At 42.7% G+C, this 13,875-nt stretch overlaps 1 protein-coding gene across 3 annotated transcripts in view; it reads left to right on the forward strand.

The window, feature by feature from the left end:
* The window catches only part of Sae1 (SUMO1 activating enzyme subunit 1), a 71,304-nt gene that overhangs the window by 14,936 nt on the left and 42,493 nt on the right, over window positions 1–13,875 (forward strand). For all 3 annotated transcript variants that reach the window (XM_013066350.3, XM_004867075.4, XM_004867074.4), the window contains exons 3-5: window positions 3,484–3,657; window positions 6,522–6,664; window positions 8,154–8,253. In XM_013066350.3, coding sequence (XP_012921804.1) covers window positions 3,484–3,657; window positions 6,522–6,664; window positions 8,154–8,253 — 417 coding nt within the window. The remainder of the gene's footprint in view (window positions 1–3,483; window positions 3,658–6,521; window positions 6,665–8,153; window positions 8,254–13,875) is intronic.

Raw genomic sequence — 13,875 nt, forward strand, 5'->3', positions numbered from 1 at the left:
CAAGGTAAAAAAATAAAAAGGGATGGGGATGTAGCTCAATGTGAGGTCCTGGGTTCAACCCTCAAGTCTTCTTATTGGTTGATTATAATTTGACCCATATTGTACCCACCCCTCATGACTTTGTTTTATAAAACTTTCAGGACCCCTCCTGTCTCTGAGGAGCTATTCTTTTTCCCCATTCCTATTTCCCAATAAATTTTCCTACTCTTTAAAAAAGGAAAGTTTTGGGGCTGGGGATTTAGCTCAGTGGTTCCGGCGCCTGCCTCGCAAGCAGAAGGACCCAAGTTCGATCCCCGGTACCAAAAAAAAGGAAGAAAGTTTTCATCCAGTCTTGTGGGTGCTAAAAGTTCATTAAACAGTTTCAAATGGGGGGAGAAGGTAACCTAATCAGCTTTGGACTTTATCATTAATAAAGTAGATCATTACCATGGGGATGGGTCGCTAATCAAGATCCAGGGCCAGGGACTTAGCTCAGTGGTTTCACCGCCTGCTGCGCAAGCACATGAACCTGAGTTCAGTCCCCCAGTACCACAAAAACCAAAACAAAACAAACTATTCAAGATCCAATAAACAGATTTGTTTGAGTAGATCACTGATCATTGTGTGAATTATGTTCAGTACAAGATACATGGCAGAAGGCCACTTAGATGGCTGCTTTAGTATACTGTGTAGAAGAGGTAAAGAGGGTCTGAACAAAGATCTTGGTGATAGAGATGACAAGAAAAAGCACGTGACTGTGAGAGAGAAACTTAGGTGATATAATCCTCACACGTGTACATATTGGAGTTTAAGAAGAGGCAGGAATAGCTGCAGAACTGACATTTTACTGAAGGTTCTCGGCCCTGTTCTGCAAGATGTAGTTGTGTTGTTTAGTTCTCATGGCAACTGGAACTTATCATCCCTGTTGTACAGAAAACTGGGAAAGGAAGTGAAGTCCTACTCCACATAGGTCTCACAGTAGTGTTGTGTCTAGGTCCTGCCCAGTGACTCAGAGCCCATGCCCTTAGCTACCATGCTGTGCAGCTGCAGTCAGGGAAATATAAATGATATGAAGACCCGGTTTCTGGTTTGGGTGACTGGATGGATGGTTGGTGGCAAATATAGACAGAGTCAATCATGAAGGCCGAAGCTGGGAGTTGTGCTAACTGCAGATTTGGGTAGACACTAAAAGAGGTATTGATTTAGTTTATGGAGCCATATACAGAGTGAAAAGATGAGTGGTTCTGAGATGGGATCCTAGGGACAGTTTGTACTAAGAGGGGCATATAGAGACTGGACTGCCTCTTGAGAGAGGAGGAGAGCCGGGATCGAGAGGCCAGGGGAGTAGAGGAATAGAGTGTCATGAGGAAGGTGTATGTGGGCTGACGGTACTGACTAGCATTGGTGAGGCTCAATGAGTATATGCTCTTTTGCTGTTTTTGGTTTTGTTTTTTTTGAGTCAAGGTCTCACTGTGTAGTTCAGGCTGGGTTTGAAACCACTATGTAGCCCAGGCTGACCTCCCAGTCCAGCAACCCTCCTGCCTCAGCCTTTCAAGTGCTGGGATTACAGGTGTGTACCTGATCTGGCTGGCGTATATCCTTTTATTAACATCTAATTTTGCACATGCATTTAAGTATATGTAGTTCCCCTAATTGACTGAAGGTCACATGGTGAGTAGTTGAACCAGGTATTTGGAGGTTTTTTGTTGTTGTTGTTGGGTTTTGGTTTGTTTGTTTGTGGTTTTCTTTGGTACTAGGCATTGACCCAGGGAGTGCTGAGATACATTCCCAGCACTATTTTTTTGTTTTTTTGTTACTGGGAATGGAACTCTGGACCTTGCGCTTGTGAGGCAGGCAGCGGAACCACTGAGCTAAATCCCTGGCCCTCCAGCACTATTTTTTAAATTTTATCTTGAAACAGTCTTGCTAAGTTCTGCAGGCTGGCCTCACACTTGCATTTCTCCTGCCTCATCTTCCCAAGCAGCTGAAGTTGGGCATGGTGGCATGTGCCTGTAATCCCAGCACTTGGGAGGCTGAGGCAGGAGAATTGTTGTGAGTTCGAGGCCAGCCTGGGCTACATAGTGAGTTCAAGGCCAGCCTAAACTATATGGAAAGACCCTGTCTCAACAAACAAACAAGTACCTGGGATTACAGGCATGTGCCACTATGCCTGGCTAAAGCAGTGTTTGTATTATTTCAGGGCCCTTCCTCTTAAATACTGTGACAACTGGCCTCCTACAGAGTGGAGATCCCTGAAGAAGTAGGATGGGATGGGTCAAGGATAGCGCTACAGGGTTGGATTGGACTAGGAGAACCAGCACATTTTTTGCAGGAAAGGTTGTGAGGAAGAGTGTGGTAGGGATTATTGGTAGGAGAGATTGCTTCTATTGAACCTAGTCTTAGGGAAGGTGGTGAAATCATTGGCAGAGATGAATGGTTAAATTAGATGCTGGTATGTGAAGAAATGCTTTGTGAGCAGTATGGAATCGCTAGTCTTGGTAGCTGTCAAGGGCTTATTGTGTTCCATTTTTGAGGCTTTGTTCTGCTGACATCCAGCCTTATGTTGAGGTCCACACTCCAGCCTCCACTCATCTCTCCTCTGAATTATAATTGAGTTTAAAAGTTCATTTCAAGTATTCTTAATTGTGTCTGATTTTTGCATTGGTCTGATTTTTTTTTTTTTTTTTTTAAACAGTGTCTCACTATGTATTTCAGGCTGGCCTCGAACTCACTGCAGTCCTCCTGCCTCAGCCTCCTGAGTGCTAGGATTACAGGCCTGTGCCACCACACCTGGCTTTGCATTGGTCTAATTTTAAGCCACCTGTAGACCTGTAGGCAAGGATTGGATCCTCATGTATTTCTCTGAATGCTTAGGTTTGGGTACATGGTATATATTTATACTAGTCAGTTCTGTGTTCTTACCACTGTAACCAAAATCTGGTTTGTTTTTTTGTTTTTGAGACAGGATCTTGCAAGGCAGCAGGGTGGCCTCGAACTCTCAGCCATCCTCCTGCCTCAGCCTCCCGAGTGCTGGGATTACAGGCGTGTGCCACCACACCTGGTAAAATCTGTGTTCTTACCAGTGGTAGCCAGTCATTTTGTTAGAAGCTAGAAATGTAAGCAAATTTTAATGGAAGAAGAAAGGCCCAGAGCAAATTTCCCTTATAAACACAAGGGGGTGCTCTTTAACCATTAACGACTAGTTTGAAAAAGTTAACTGTCCTGTTTTAAATCTCAGAAGAGAGTATAATCTGTATTAGGCAGATTGCACCGGAAACAGTAATACAATTTGATGGTAGTATTTTAGCTATCCTTTATTTTTGTTTTTTGGGGGTTTTTTTTGGTACTGGGGATCAAACTTGGGACCTTGTGCTTGAGAGGTAAGTGGCGGAACCACTGAGCTAAATTCCTGGCCCAGCTATCCTTTAAAATAGGAAGTTCATTGTCTTTGAAATTTATTTTCCAGAAAAAAAAAATCAAGAATAAAGAAAAAATTATTCCTAGGTATCTTCAGGTGATCCTGGAGCTCAGTTCCTGATTCGAACTGGGTCCATTGGCCGAAATAGAGCTGAAGCCTCTTTGGAAAGAGCCCAGAATCTCAACCCCATGGTGGATGTGAAAGTGGACACTGAGGATATTGAGAAGAAACCTGAGTCATTTTTCACTCAATTTGATGCAGTAAGTTCTTACTGTAAAGCTTGCTAGGGGAATTAAGCAAATTAAAGCACTGGTTGTAGGTGTTTTAGAGCCTTCAAATCTTAAATTCTGAACTTTTTCTCAAGTAAATTTTTAAGCTGCTCTTTTCTAGCTGAGTATATCCCATGAATATGTTGCTAGGTAGATCCCATCTGTTGGACCTGCTGTGGTTGTAATGAGTTGTCTGCTGGCTTCTCTGGGCATATGTCCTCCAAAGCACGTTTCAGCATTGGTATTTTGACTTCCTTCTAGAATCTTTGCACATAGCTTTGATATATAGTATTATAAATGTTTTCTCTGCAAAACATAACAAGTTGTTAACTTCAGTGGCAGAAGCACTTTTTTTTAGAAATACTGTATCAAACTACAGCTCATGTTTAGTTTTAAGAAAGAACATACCTTATCTTGACCTGTGGCTGCCTCATTTTCACAATCGCTTTGACTATGGATAACAAGGCAAACTCAATATAGTCATAAGTCCAAAGGCCCAGGGTATAGCTCAGTAGTGCAGCACCTGCCTGGCAAGCCTAAGGTCCTGAGTTAGATACCTGGTACCAAAAAAAAAAAAAAAAAGAATATAAGCCCAATGAGGCATAGCCAACCTCATTTACTTTCACTGACAGTTCTATGCAGAGGTGAAAGAATAAGTTAAATTCTCTGTAAGTGCCTGATCTTTCAGAAATAGTACCCTGAATCCTGGGAAAGCTTAACAAATCCAGGGTAACAGTGAAGGGTCATGAAGGAGGTACTTGTTTTTAAGTGAAAGGCCTATTACATACGAAGTTAGAATTTGGGTTGGCTAGTTTGGTTTTTGGGCTTTTTTGGTACCCGGGATAGAACTCGGGACCTTGTACTTGCGAGGCAGGCGCTGGAACCACTGAGCTAAATCCCTGGCCCAAAGTTATTTTTTTGTTTTTGTTTTTGTTTTTTTGGTACTGGGGATTGAACTTGTGTCCTTGCGCTTTCTCAGCAGGCGGTGAAGCCACTGAGCTAAATCCCCGGCCCTTGGCTAGTTTGTTTTTTCACACTGCTTTTTTGCTGTTTTATTTTGGAGACAGGGTCTTGTTATATAGTTCAGATTGGTCTTGAACTCCTTATGTATTGTAGGCTGGCCAAAAACTTGTGATGATCCTCCTGCCTCAGCTTCCCAAGTGCTGGGGTTACAGACGTGCGCCACCAGCCCCAGCATCATCACACTGTTGTATTTTATAGTATGCATACATCTGTCCAACATGGAATTGGGATGATGGATCTGTGCCTTTGCCCTTTTTCCTCAGTCCCTTCTATTTTATAACTCCAGATATTGCGGCACTCTCCATTTGCTAAGTCTTCTCTTAATTTCCTTATGCATTGTAACCACATTTGGTTTATTTGAGATGTCCCTTAAACTTGTAGATTTAGAGACAAGGTTTGTAAGAACAGATCAGTATGGCCAGGTAACACACGTGCATGGGATGAGGGTGACTTCTCTGTGGGTCATGTTTGGTTGGTCCGCACAGGAGTTCTAAGCACTTTTGACTCTGCGGGGTTTTATTTCATCATTTGGTTGCATGTTCACGGTGGCTTTCTTGTCTTTTAGATGTCATTTTTCCTTGGGTGGCTGCATCCTTTGAAACACCAAAGGAACACATTTCTGGGTGTTTTTCTTCTTTTTTCTTTCTGTGAGTGTTATTTCAGTACCCAGTCTGCTAGACAACAGCAAAGAGACTATCAACTGAACATGGCCTTATGTTCAAGAGAAAGCATGTGCAGTTTAGAAGCTTGCTTCCCTCCCTCCCTCCTTCCTTCCTTCCTCACTACTGGGAATTGAACCTAGTGCCTCACTAAGCCAATGCTGTACCCCTGAGCTACACCCCTAGCCCAAAGTTATCTTTTTTTTTTTTGGTACTGGGGATCGAACTCAGGACCTTGCACTTGCAAGGCAGGCACGGTGCCACTGAGCTAAATTCCCAGCCCCCAAAGTTATCTATTTATTTTTTTGTTTGTTTTTTGGTACCAGGGATCAAACTCAGGACCTTGCGCTTGCAAGGCAGGCGGCAACTGAGGCGGCTCAATTACCACTGAGCTAACTCCTCAGCCCCCCAAAGTTATCTTTTGATGGTGATCACAAAGCTTCTTCTAAAAAGATGGTGTTTTATGCAGTAAAACTTGGCTATTTCCAGCATAGCAGGCTATTGGAACATAACCTACAGGTTGCAGAACAACACTGATAACTCCACTGAGTGAATCACTAGTTTATTGTCTTAAGTTAGAATGGAAGGTTGCTTGCCCTATAACCTCTTCTTTTGTTCTTTAATTCAGATAAAGTTTCACACCAAAATCTGTGGAAAAATCTCAACAGGATTTATCTTCTTAACATATCAATCAAGAGAAGGAGGAATGCTCTCCTATTGAAATATGACCTTTGGGTCAGTTTAAAAAAATGTTTTTGCTTCTCACCATAGCTTCTTTGAATTTTAATAGATTTAGTCTCTAGTTTAGAGATAGCTTGCTGAATTGCTATCTTTTTCATGACAACTGTGTAGTTAGTATATATTCATGGATTAGGGGAAACATTCACTAAATGGGTTTTACTTTTTTATTTTAATGGCTTTTACTTTTGTAGCTAAACATTTCTTTTGGTTGCAGAAGGTGACTGACACATAATTTACAATTTCTGCACACTGAAACCTGTAGCTTCTCTTTCGTCTTCTACTCAGAGCACGCAAAGAACCTGTTGTACCAGTTTGAAACTGGCTTTCAACATGCCCTGAGAGACTGAGTGTTCATTAAGGTTTATTTAGACATTACGGCAGTGATTCACAGTTTGCAAAACTCACACCCAGCCAATTTCTTTCTTTCTGCAGGTGTGTCTGACATGCTGCTCCAGGGATGTCATAGTTAATGTTGACCAGATCTGTCACAAAAACAGCATCAAATTCTTCACAGGGGATGTTTTTGGCTACCATGGATACACATTTGCCAATCTTGGAGAGCATGAGTTTGTAGAGTAAGTTGAGCGTGGAAGGGAGAATGGAATATTTCCAAGTTTAGTTTTATTTATTGGTAGGAATGATAGTATCTAAGAAAAGTATTTTACTGTAATACTTAGAACATCCTCAGACCAAGCCATTGACAACTTACTGAATACAATAGGGTGTGGGTTCAAAATTGTAGGAGGTATGGCCCCTGCCCTCCAAAATGAGTCTGATCATCTAAAGCCTAAAGCAAGTGGAGTTGTACCATGAGTGCATCACGTGAGTATTTGATCAGTCTGGCGTTCAGGTGTTGAACCTACATTTTCAGCACAGGAAAAGGACTCTTTCAGTTTGAGGGATAATTAGATGGATAGCCCTGGAGCTTATACAACAGAGATCTACGTTGGAAAAGCTTCCGTGTCCATTCATATTACTCTAGTGGAACGAACAGACCTTCTCCTTCATCTCAGACACTGAGGCTGCAGACTGGTAATTCTCACATGATGGGACCTGTACTGTTTTGAATTTGTAGCTTCTGCGTGAAAGATGGCAGGTGATGCAGCATTGTAAAACTATGTGAGTTGGCTCTTTTGGCTGTAGTTTCTGACACATACTCTCTCCCCCACCCCAACTTGCTAATGAGAGGTAAAGAGAGACTGGGGTGGAGTGGGGTAAAGCTTCCTACCCAGAGCAGTTCTCAGCTCTCTTTTGTTCAGCCTCTCAGGGAAGTAATCAAAATTTCTCTTGCCAGTAAATTAAAAATGAAGGGAGGAGAAATGTGTTCAAAATGTCTCCTAATTCGAGCATTGTATGGCTTTGGAAATATCTAGTTCTTTGGATATATTATAAATAAAGTTACAGTAAGGAGAAGCAAGCTAGGTTAACATAGCCTTGCCACAGCAGAAGGAAGGAATTAAGGTTGGATTGCTTTTGTTTTTGTTTTTTGAAACAGGGTCTGGTTATGTAGTTTAGGCTGGCCTTGAGCTCACGGTGATCCTCCTGTCTCAGCCTCCAAGTGCTTGGATTACAGGCGTGGGCCACCACACAAGGCTGGATATTTATTTTATGATTCCAGTAGAATGGTCTAAAGTAATTGCTTGCTTGCATTTATTTGTTTGTTTGTTTATTTATTTGTTTGTTTATTTGTTTGTTTATTTATTTTTTGATACCAGGAAATTGAACTTGGGACCTTGTGCTTGTGAGGCAGGTGGCAGAACCACTGAGCTAAATCCTTGGCCCCATGCTTTCATTTATTGAGTTTATATGTGCAGGGCGGTATGCTGAGTAATTTATATTATTACACTTGTTTCATTAATGGTGTTGGGGACTGTTGTTCCCACAGAGTGGGTCACTGATTTATCAAGTATTTTGTGACAGGGTTGGGATTTGAACCCACTATTTGATTTCAAAGAGTTTGCTCTTTACACAACATCCTACTTGGAGCTGGTAATACTTTTTTAAAAAAATGATGGCAAGATTCATGATAGTAGAACTCGATTCCCTCCCCTTGTCATCCTCTAGGGAGAAAACCAAAGTTGCCAAAGTTAGCCAAGGAGTAGAAGATGGACCTGACACCAAGAGAGCAAAACTTGATTCCTCTGAGACTACAATGGTCAAAAAGGTGCAGTACTTGTCACTCGGGGAGCAGGGGGAGGTCAGAAACCCTGGGGCTTAATTGGAGCTGGGCCTTGTCAATTGCAAATGAGAAAAGCAACCCAGTGAAGCAGTTTTGAGGGGAGGGCCCATCCTTTTCCCACCCTATGTGCTGCCTGTTACCTAGTGCCAATCAACTGTTACTCTGAGGGAAGGAGTTCCAGATGTGAATTTTCAAGAGAATCACAAATGCTGATTTTTATATGCACTGGCCCAGATTTTTTAACACTGGCAGCCTGCTGAAATTGCTTTGAACCCTGTTTGTTCAACACTGTGGAGGCCAAACAGAACACACCATTGGGGCTTATTTGGACTACCAGTTTTGACCTCTGGTGCATGGAGTAGTATCAGAAAGATTGTTGTGAGCAGAAGCTGTTACTTTTATACAAATAATTTTTTTCAGATAGACAATTTGATAGTCCTAAGTGTACAGGAGCCACTTTATACCTCCCCTCATTGAATTGAGGACTAGGCAAGTGCTCTGCCACTGAGCTGTATATCCCTAGTCCTCTTTAAAAAAAAAAAAAAAAATTTTTCCGTAGTCTTTTTTTAAATTTGTATTTTCAGATGGGGTCTCAGTAAATTTCCTGGGCTGGCTTCAAACTTGTGAGCCTCCTGACTCAGCCTCTCTAAATAGCTTGATTATTGGCAATGTGCCACCATACCCTGGCTGATTTCTTTCATCAAATAATATTTAATAATACTTACTATAAATAAATACGTGTGTGTATACATATGTATAGAAAGAAAGGGAGTGTGTGTGTGTGTGGTGGTCCTGGGGGTTGAACCCACAGCTTTGAGCTTCTAAGCAAGCATTCTACCAAGGATCTACATTCTCAGTCCTCTTTTTTAGTTTCTTATTATTTGGATTTTTTTTGGAGACAGTCCCACTAAGCTGCTTGGGGCAGTCTCAAATTTATGTTCCTCTAGTATCTGGAATTACAGGAATACCCACCTCACCTTTGGCTGTACTGAAGATTAAACCCAGTATCACTCGACCACTGAGCAAGGTCCCTAGCCCTTTTCTATTTTGAAACAGGGTCTCTTAAGTTATGAAAGCTGGCCTCAAATTTGTGATCTTCCTGCCTCAGCCTCCTTAATAGCTGAGATTTCACATCTCTGCTACCATGCACAATTTAGTTATATGCTTTGTAATGTGGTTTATTTTAGGGGTTTGGATCTGGTGAATGAACTAAATTTATTTTAAGGAGTGGGAAAAGGATCAGAAGTCGAAGGTTTCCGTAGTTAGTATTGGAATCTGAGAAGGGAATCATGAGATGGGAAAAACAATTTGAAGTGGCCTGAATTGGTTTTGTTGAACGGAGAGGAAAGACATGACCAAGCCCATATTTACTTTTTGCTTTGTAGATTTAAATGTTGAGGAAAAAAACCCAGCTGGTCATAATGTCAAGTTAAAATTGCTCTAAAGGGGGCATTCTAAAGAGTGCAGAAACCACAAAAGAGACTTGCAGAAAGCCACAAAAGTGGAACTCTTAGCGGCTCCAGTAAGACAGCACTGAAGATTTTCTTTCTTTTGCTTTTTGTGTTTGTATTGGAATAGCTTGGTGCTGTGAGTGTGATACAGCAGAATTATTAAGCCCTAATTTTAGTGTCTGTTCATAGGACCGCAATTATCCAGAGTTGAACATTGGTGTTTTGGCTAAAACTTTGGTTCTTTTCTTTCTCAAACACCGCCGCCCCCCCCCCCCTTTTGTAGGCTCAGTCAAGCAGTCAGGCTTCATCTGAATAGCTCCTTGAGTTTGATGGGGGGGAGATAAATTGTTAACAAACGGAGGAGTACAAAAGCAGCTTTGTGGGTGCTGTCAATTTATAAATCACACCCTCTTACAAGTGTGACACTTGGCCTTGGTGTGCGGGGGTTTTATGGCTTAAGGGCTTCTCTGCTTGAGGCACTCTTTTACATTCAAATGCAGAGCCCCTAGCTTTGTTAGCCATTCACAGCTGGAAGTTTCCCTAGATACAGTTCTGATGGTGCCCACTGGGGTGGATCTGGAAACCTCTTTTGGGAGCCACTTTATCTCACTACGAGGAGAATGTGGCACCCACAGCAGGCGCTCACCATTCCTCAGGGAAGTACAGTCTGAGCTTTTTGTGCAGCCTCTTCCTACATGGGGCCGAATTTGAAGATATCAAAATATTCCCCAGCTGACATTGTTAGTCAGCTGTTAACACTTGTACAATTCAAGCCTGGATTCCAACCCCAAGCCCGCAAGGTTGCGAGACATTCAATACATTCCTGATGACAATCCCTGGGATTCCAAACCTTGTCTTTGTGTGGCCTTACCAAGAGCACTCTAGAAGGGCTAGGGCGAACTGAGTTTTAGCTATGGCTTTATCACTTTATAATAACATGCCTTCTCCAGTTTGGCAGAAGTGGCCTTGTGATTTTGACGTTATGCTTGAACTCAAAAATTCTGGATTCAGATTCAACCCTTTTGCCTAAATTGTACAGAATAACTAGTTGGATTATGCAGAGAATACAGAATGGGGGTGGGATAGAAGCCACTTCCTGGTTCCTGTGAAAGATTTCTGGTTAGAGTTCCCTTCCCCTCCCCCCATCCCTAGGTTAAACCAAACGTTACAAAGCCACTTTTGCTTCAAGGTACACTTTGTGCTCCTAAATTAGAAACTTTAAAAAACAAAGAGGAATAACAGAAGTTGTGGTTTTCACACCATCTAGGAAGATACTGGGCTTTTTTAGCACATGTGCCATCATGATAAATAAGGCAGTAGGAAAATGCCTAGGCTACTTGTAATTTGTTTGCTTCCTTTAGTCCCCAGGAGAAGTCATAAGACAGATTTCATCAGAATTGAGTTGTTGGGCCAGGGATTTAGCTCAGTGATTTCACTGCCTGCTGCGCAAGTGCAAGGACCCGAGTTCGATCTCTGGTACCAAAAAAAAAAAGAATTGTCACAAGCCTGTTACAGACACTGCTGTGCAGCAGATAAAGGAGAGCAATGAAGTGGGCATTGTGACACAAGCCTGTAATCCCAGCAGTCTTGGAGGCTGAGGCAGGAGAATTTTGAGCTTGAGCCCAGCCTGGGCAGTTTGCCCAGCATGGGCAATTTTGAGACTGTTTCAAAATTACAAAAAAAATTTTTTTTTTTGGTACCGGGGATCGAACTGAGGTCCCTGCACTTGCTCAGCAGGCGGCGAAACCACTGAGCTAAATCCCGGCCCACAAAAAGAATTTTTTAAAGGGGCTGGGGCTGTGTAGCTCATGAGGGCCCTAGGTTCAGTCCCCAGTACCACCAGAGAGAGAGAAGGATAGAGGGCAATGAAGTGTTAGTGAGGAAGTATCCAGAAAAGATTTTCCAGGGGAAATGTTTGAGTTGGCATGAGAGGTGCAAATTTGGTAGTCATCAAACCTAGACAAATATTCCTCCAGAGAAGGATAAACAGAATGATAGATGCAGGGGCAGAGTCACTTTATCTTTCCTCACCCCAAAACAGCCAGCTCTATGAGCTACAAAACGCCTATTGTATGTGTGCAAGGCCCTGTGTGGCGTACAGGGAAGCACATCTGGTCCTGGTGCCTGGATCCTCAGCTGATGGAGAGGCCTGAAGTGCACCTGCTTAGGTGCCCCAGCTGTGGAGGAAGTTAGTTAGGATAGAAGTGAGGACTAGGCAGGAGACCTGCGCTGGACTTCATTGCTGAGTGCATCCTAAAGTCTTCTGCCTGATGAATCCTTCCCATGCCTCTTACTGACTCATTCTGAAAATGCTTTTTGTGCAAACATGCAAACTTTTTCTACAGAAGAGTGGGATAGATTCGTTATTTCAGCCTGGGGACCTCTCAGATTCAGCCTAGTGACAGAAGGAATGAGTGGGGCGAGAGTATAGAGTGTGGTCAAGGGTACCAGCTCCAATTGTGATTTACAAGGTGAGTCCCCTGAGAGTTTGTAGGGTAACCTGAAGTTTTATAAGGATGATGGAAAAAAAATATGAAAACTGGAGTCGTTCTGGAGAACTTTTAGGATAAAAGGTCACTGTCACACACCCATATTGTTGCTCTTGGTTCTGTTTTGTGGATTGTCCATGTTATTAGGGAATGTTGGAAATGATTTTTTTTTTTTGAGACAGGGTCTCTATATAGTGCAGGCTGACTTTGTACTCACTATATACCCCAAGGTGGCCTTGAACTCACATCAGTCTTCCTGCCTCAGCCTCCCAGATGCTGGGATTACAGACGTGCACCATGTCTGGCTGTTGGAAATGATAAAAAACCTGACAATGCCTACTGTATCATGGTCTTTAAAATGTAGATATGCCAAGTGGGATTTATTCACGATGTACCAAGAATTACAGATTTGTTTTTACCTCTGCTTCTGAAATACTGAGTGTCTAATTTGGGGGATTTCAGTACTCTTTCATGAATTAGTTGAGAAATTCCATAGTTGAGGAGTGATTTTTCTTTTTTCTCTTTTGATTGCAGTAAGATTGAAAGAGAATACTAAGCTAATACTAAGCTAAATCTCTTGCCTTCTTTTCTTTCTTTTTTTGCAGCACTGGGAATTGAACCAAGGGCTGGTTCCCCAGCCATTTAAAAAAATTTGTATTTAGAGACAGGGTCCATCTGTGTTGTCCAGACTGACCTCAAAATTAAGATCCTCCTGCCTCCCAGAGTGGTGAAATTGCAGGCATGTGCCACAGTGCCCAGCAGTTCTGAGGGCAGCCCCTCCCCCACTTTATTGGAAATTGAACTCAGGACCTTGAGCTTGCCAGGCAGGCATGGCACCACTGAGTTACATCCCCCGCCCTCTGAAGTTTTGGTTTTTTTTTAAGCCTTGCTTTGTTTTTAATTTTTTTTTTTTTGGTACTGGGGATCGAACTCAGGTCCTTGCACTTTCAAGGCAGGCGGCAGAACCACTGAGCTAAATCCCTGGCCCTGTTTTTAATTTTTAGAAGCAGCAATAGTAGGTTTGTGTAGTTGGAACCAAAGTAGTCATTAATTGGAGGGATATTGGAGTAGTTCAGAATAACAAATGTGATCTGAGAAGGCTCATGGGACAACCAGTGCTGCTGGGAGTGGTTCAGCACTGGAGGTCCTGAGCCTCAGTGCCATCATTAATGTATCTGTTCACTTTTCGATTCCCAGAAGAGAATCTCACATTGGCCTGGCTGGGGCCATTTGCCTACCTACCTCTAGCTGTCACCTATGGCTGGGAACTAGTACACGTTACAGAGAGGGCCACCAGGGGGCCTTCTTCCCACACACCGTAAAACATCTCTAAAAGTCACACAGATAGGCCCAAGAGAAGTAAATTAATTTGCCTAAGGTCACAAGTTAGAGGTAGAACTGGGAATAGCGCTACTCTTAGGCCCAGGCAAAAAGGGCCTCTGCCCTTGGTCCTAGTGCTCCCAAAGACCCACCCTTGGCCTTCTTCCACCCATGCCCTTCTTGAGATCAAGGCTTTGTGTCTACCAGAGCACAATTACCTTACTCTCTTGTTCTAGACCCCACTCTGAATCTTGCTTAGACAACCCTAAGGGTACTCTGCAGGTGTTTTATGGGCTTCTCCCCCGGTCTGCCTCCACAGTGCTGCAGGCTTTGTCCAGTGGCCAGAT

This window comes from Heterocephalus glaber, unplaced genomic scaffold (assembly GCF_053883595.1).
Source record: "Heterocephalus glaber isolate CG9 unplaced genomic scaffold, H.glaber_assembly_v1.0 deba00001744, whole genome shotgun sequence".
Lineage (NCBI taxonomy): Eukaryota > Metazoa > Chordata > Mammalia > Rodentia > Bathyergidae > Heterocephalus > Heterocephalus glaber.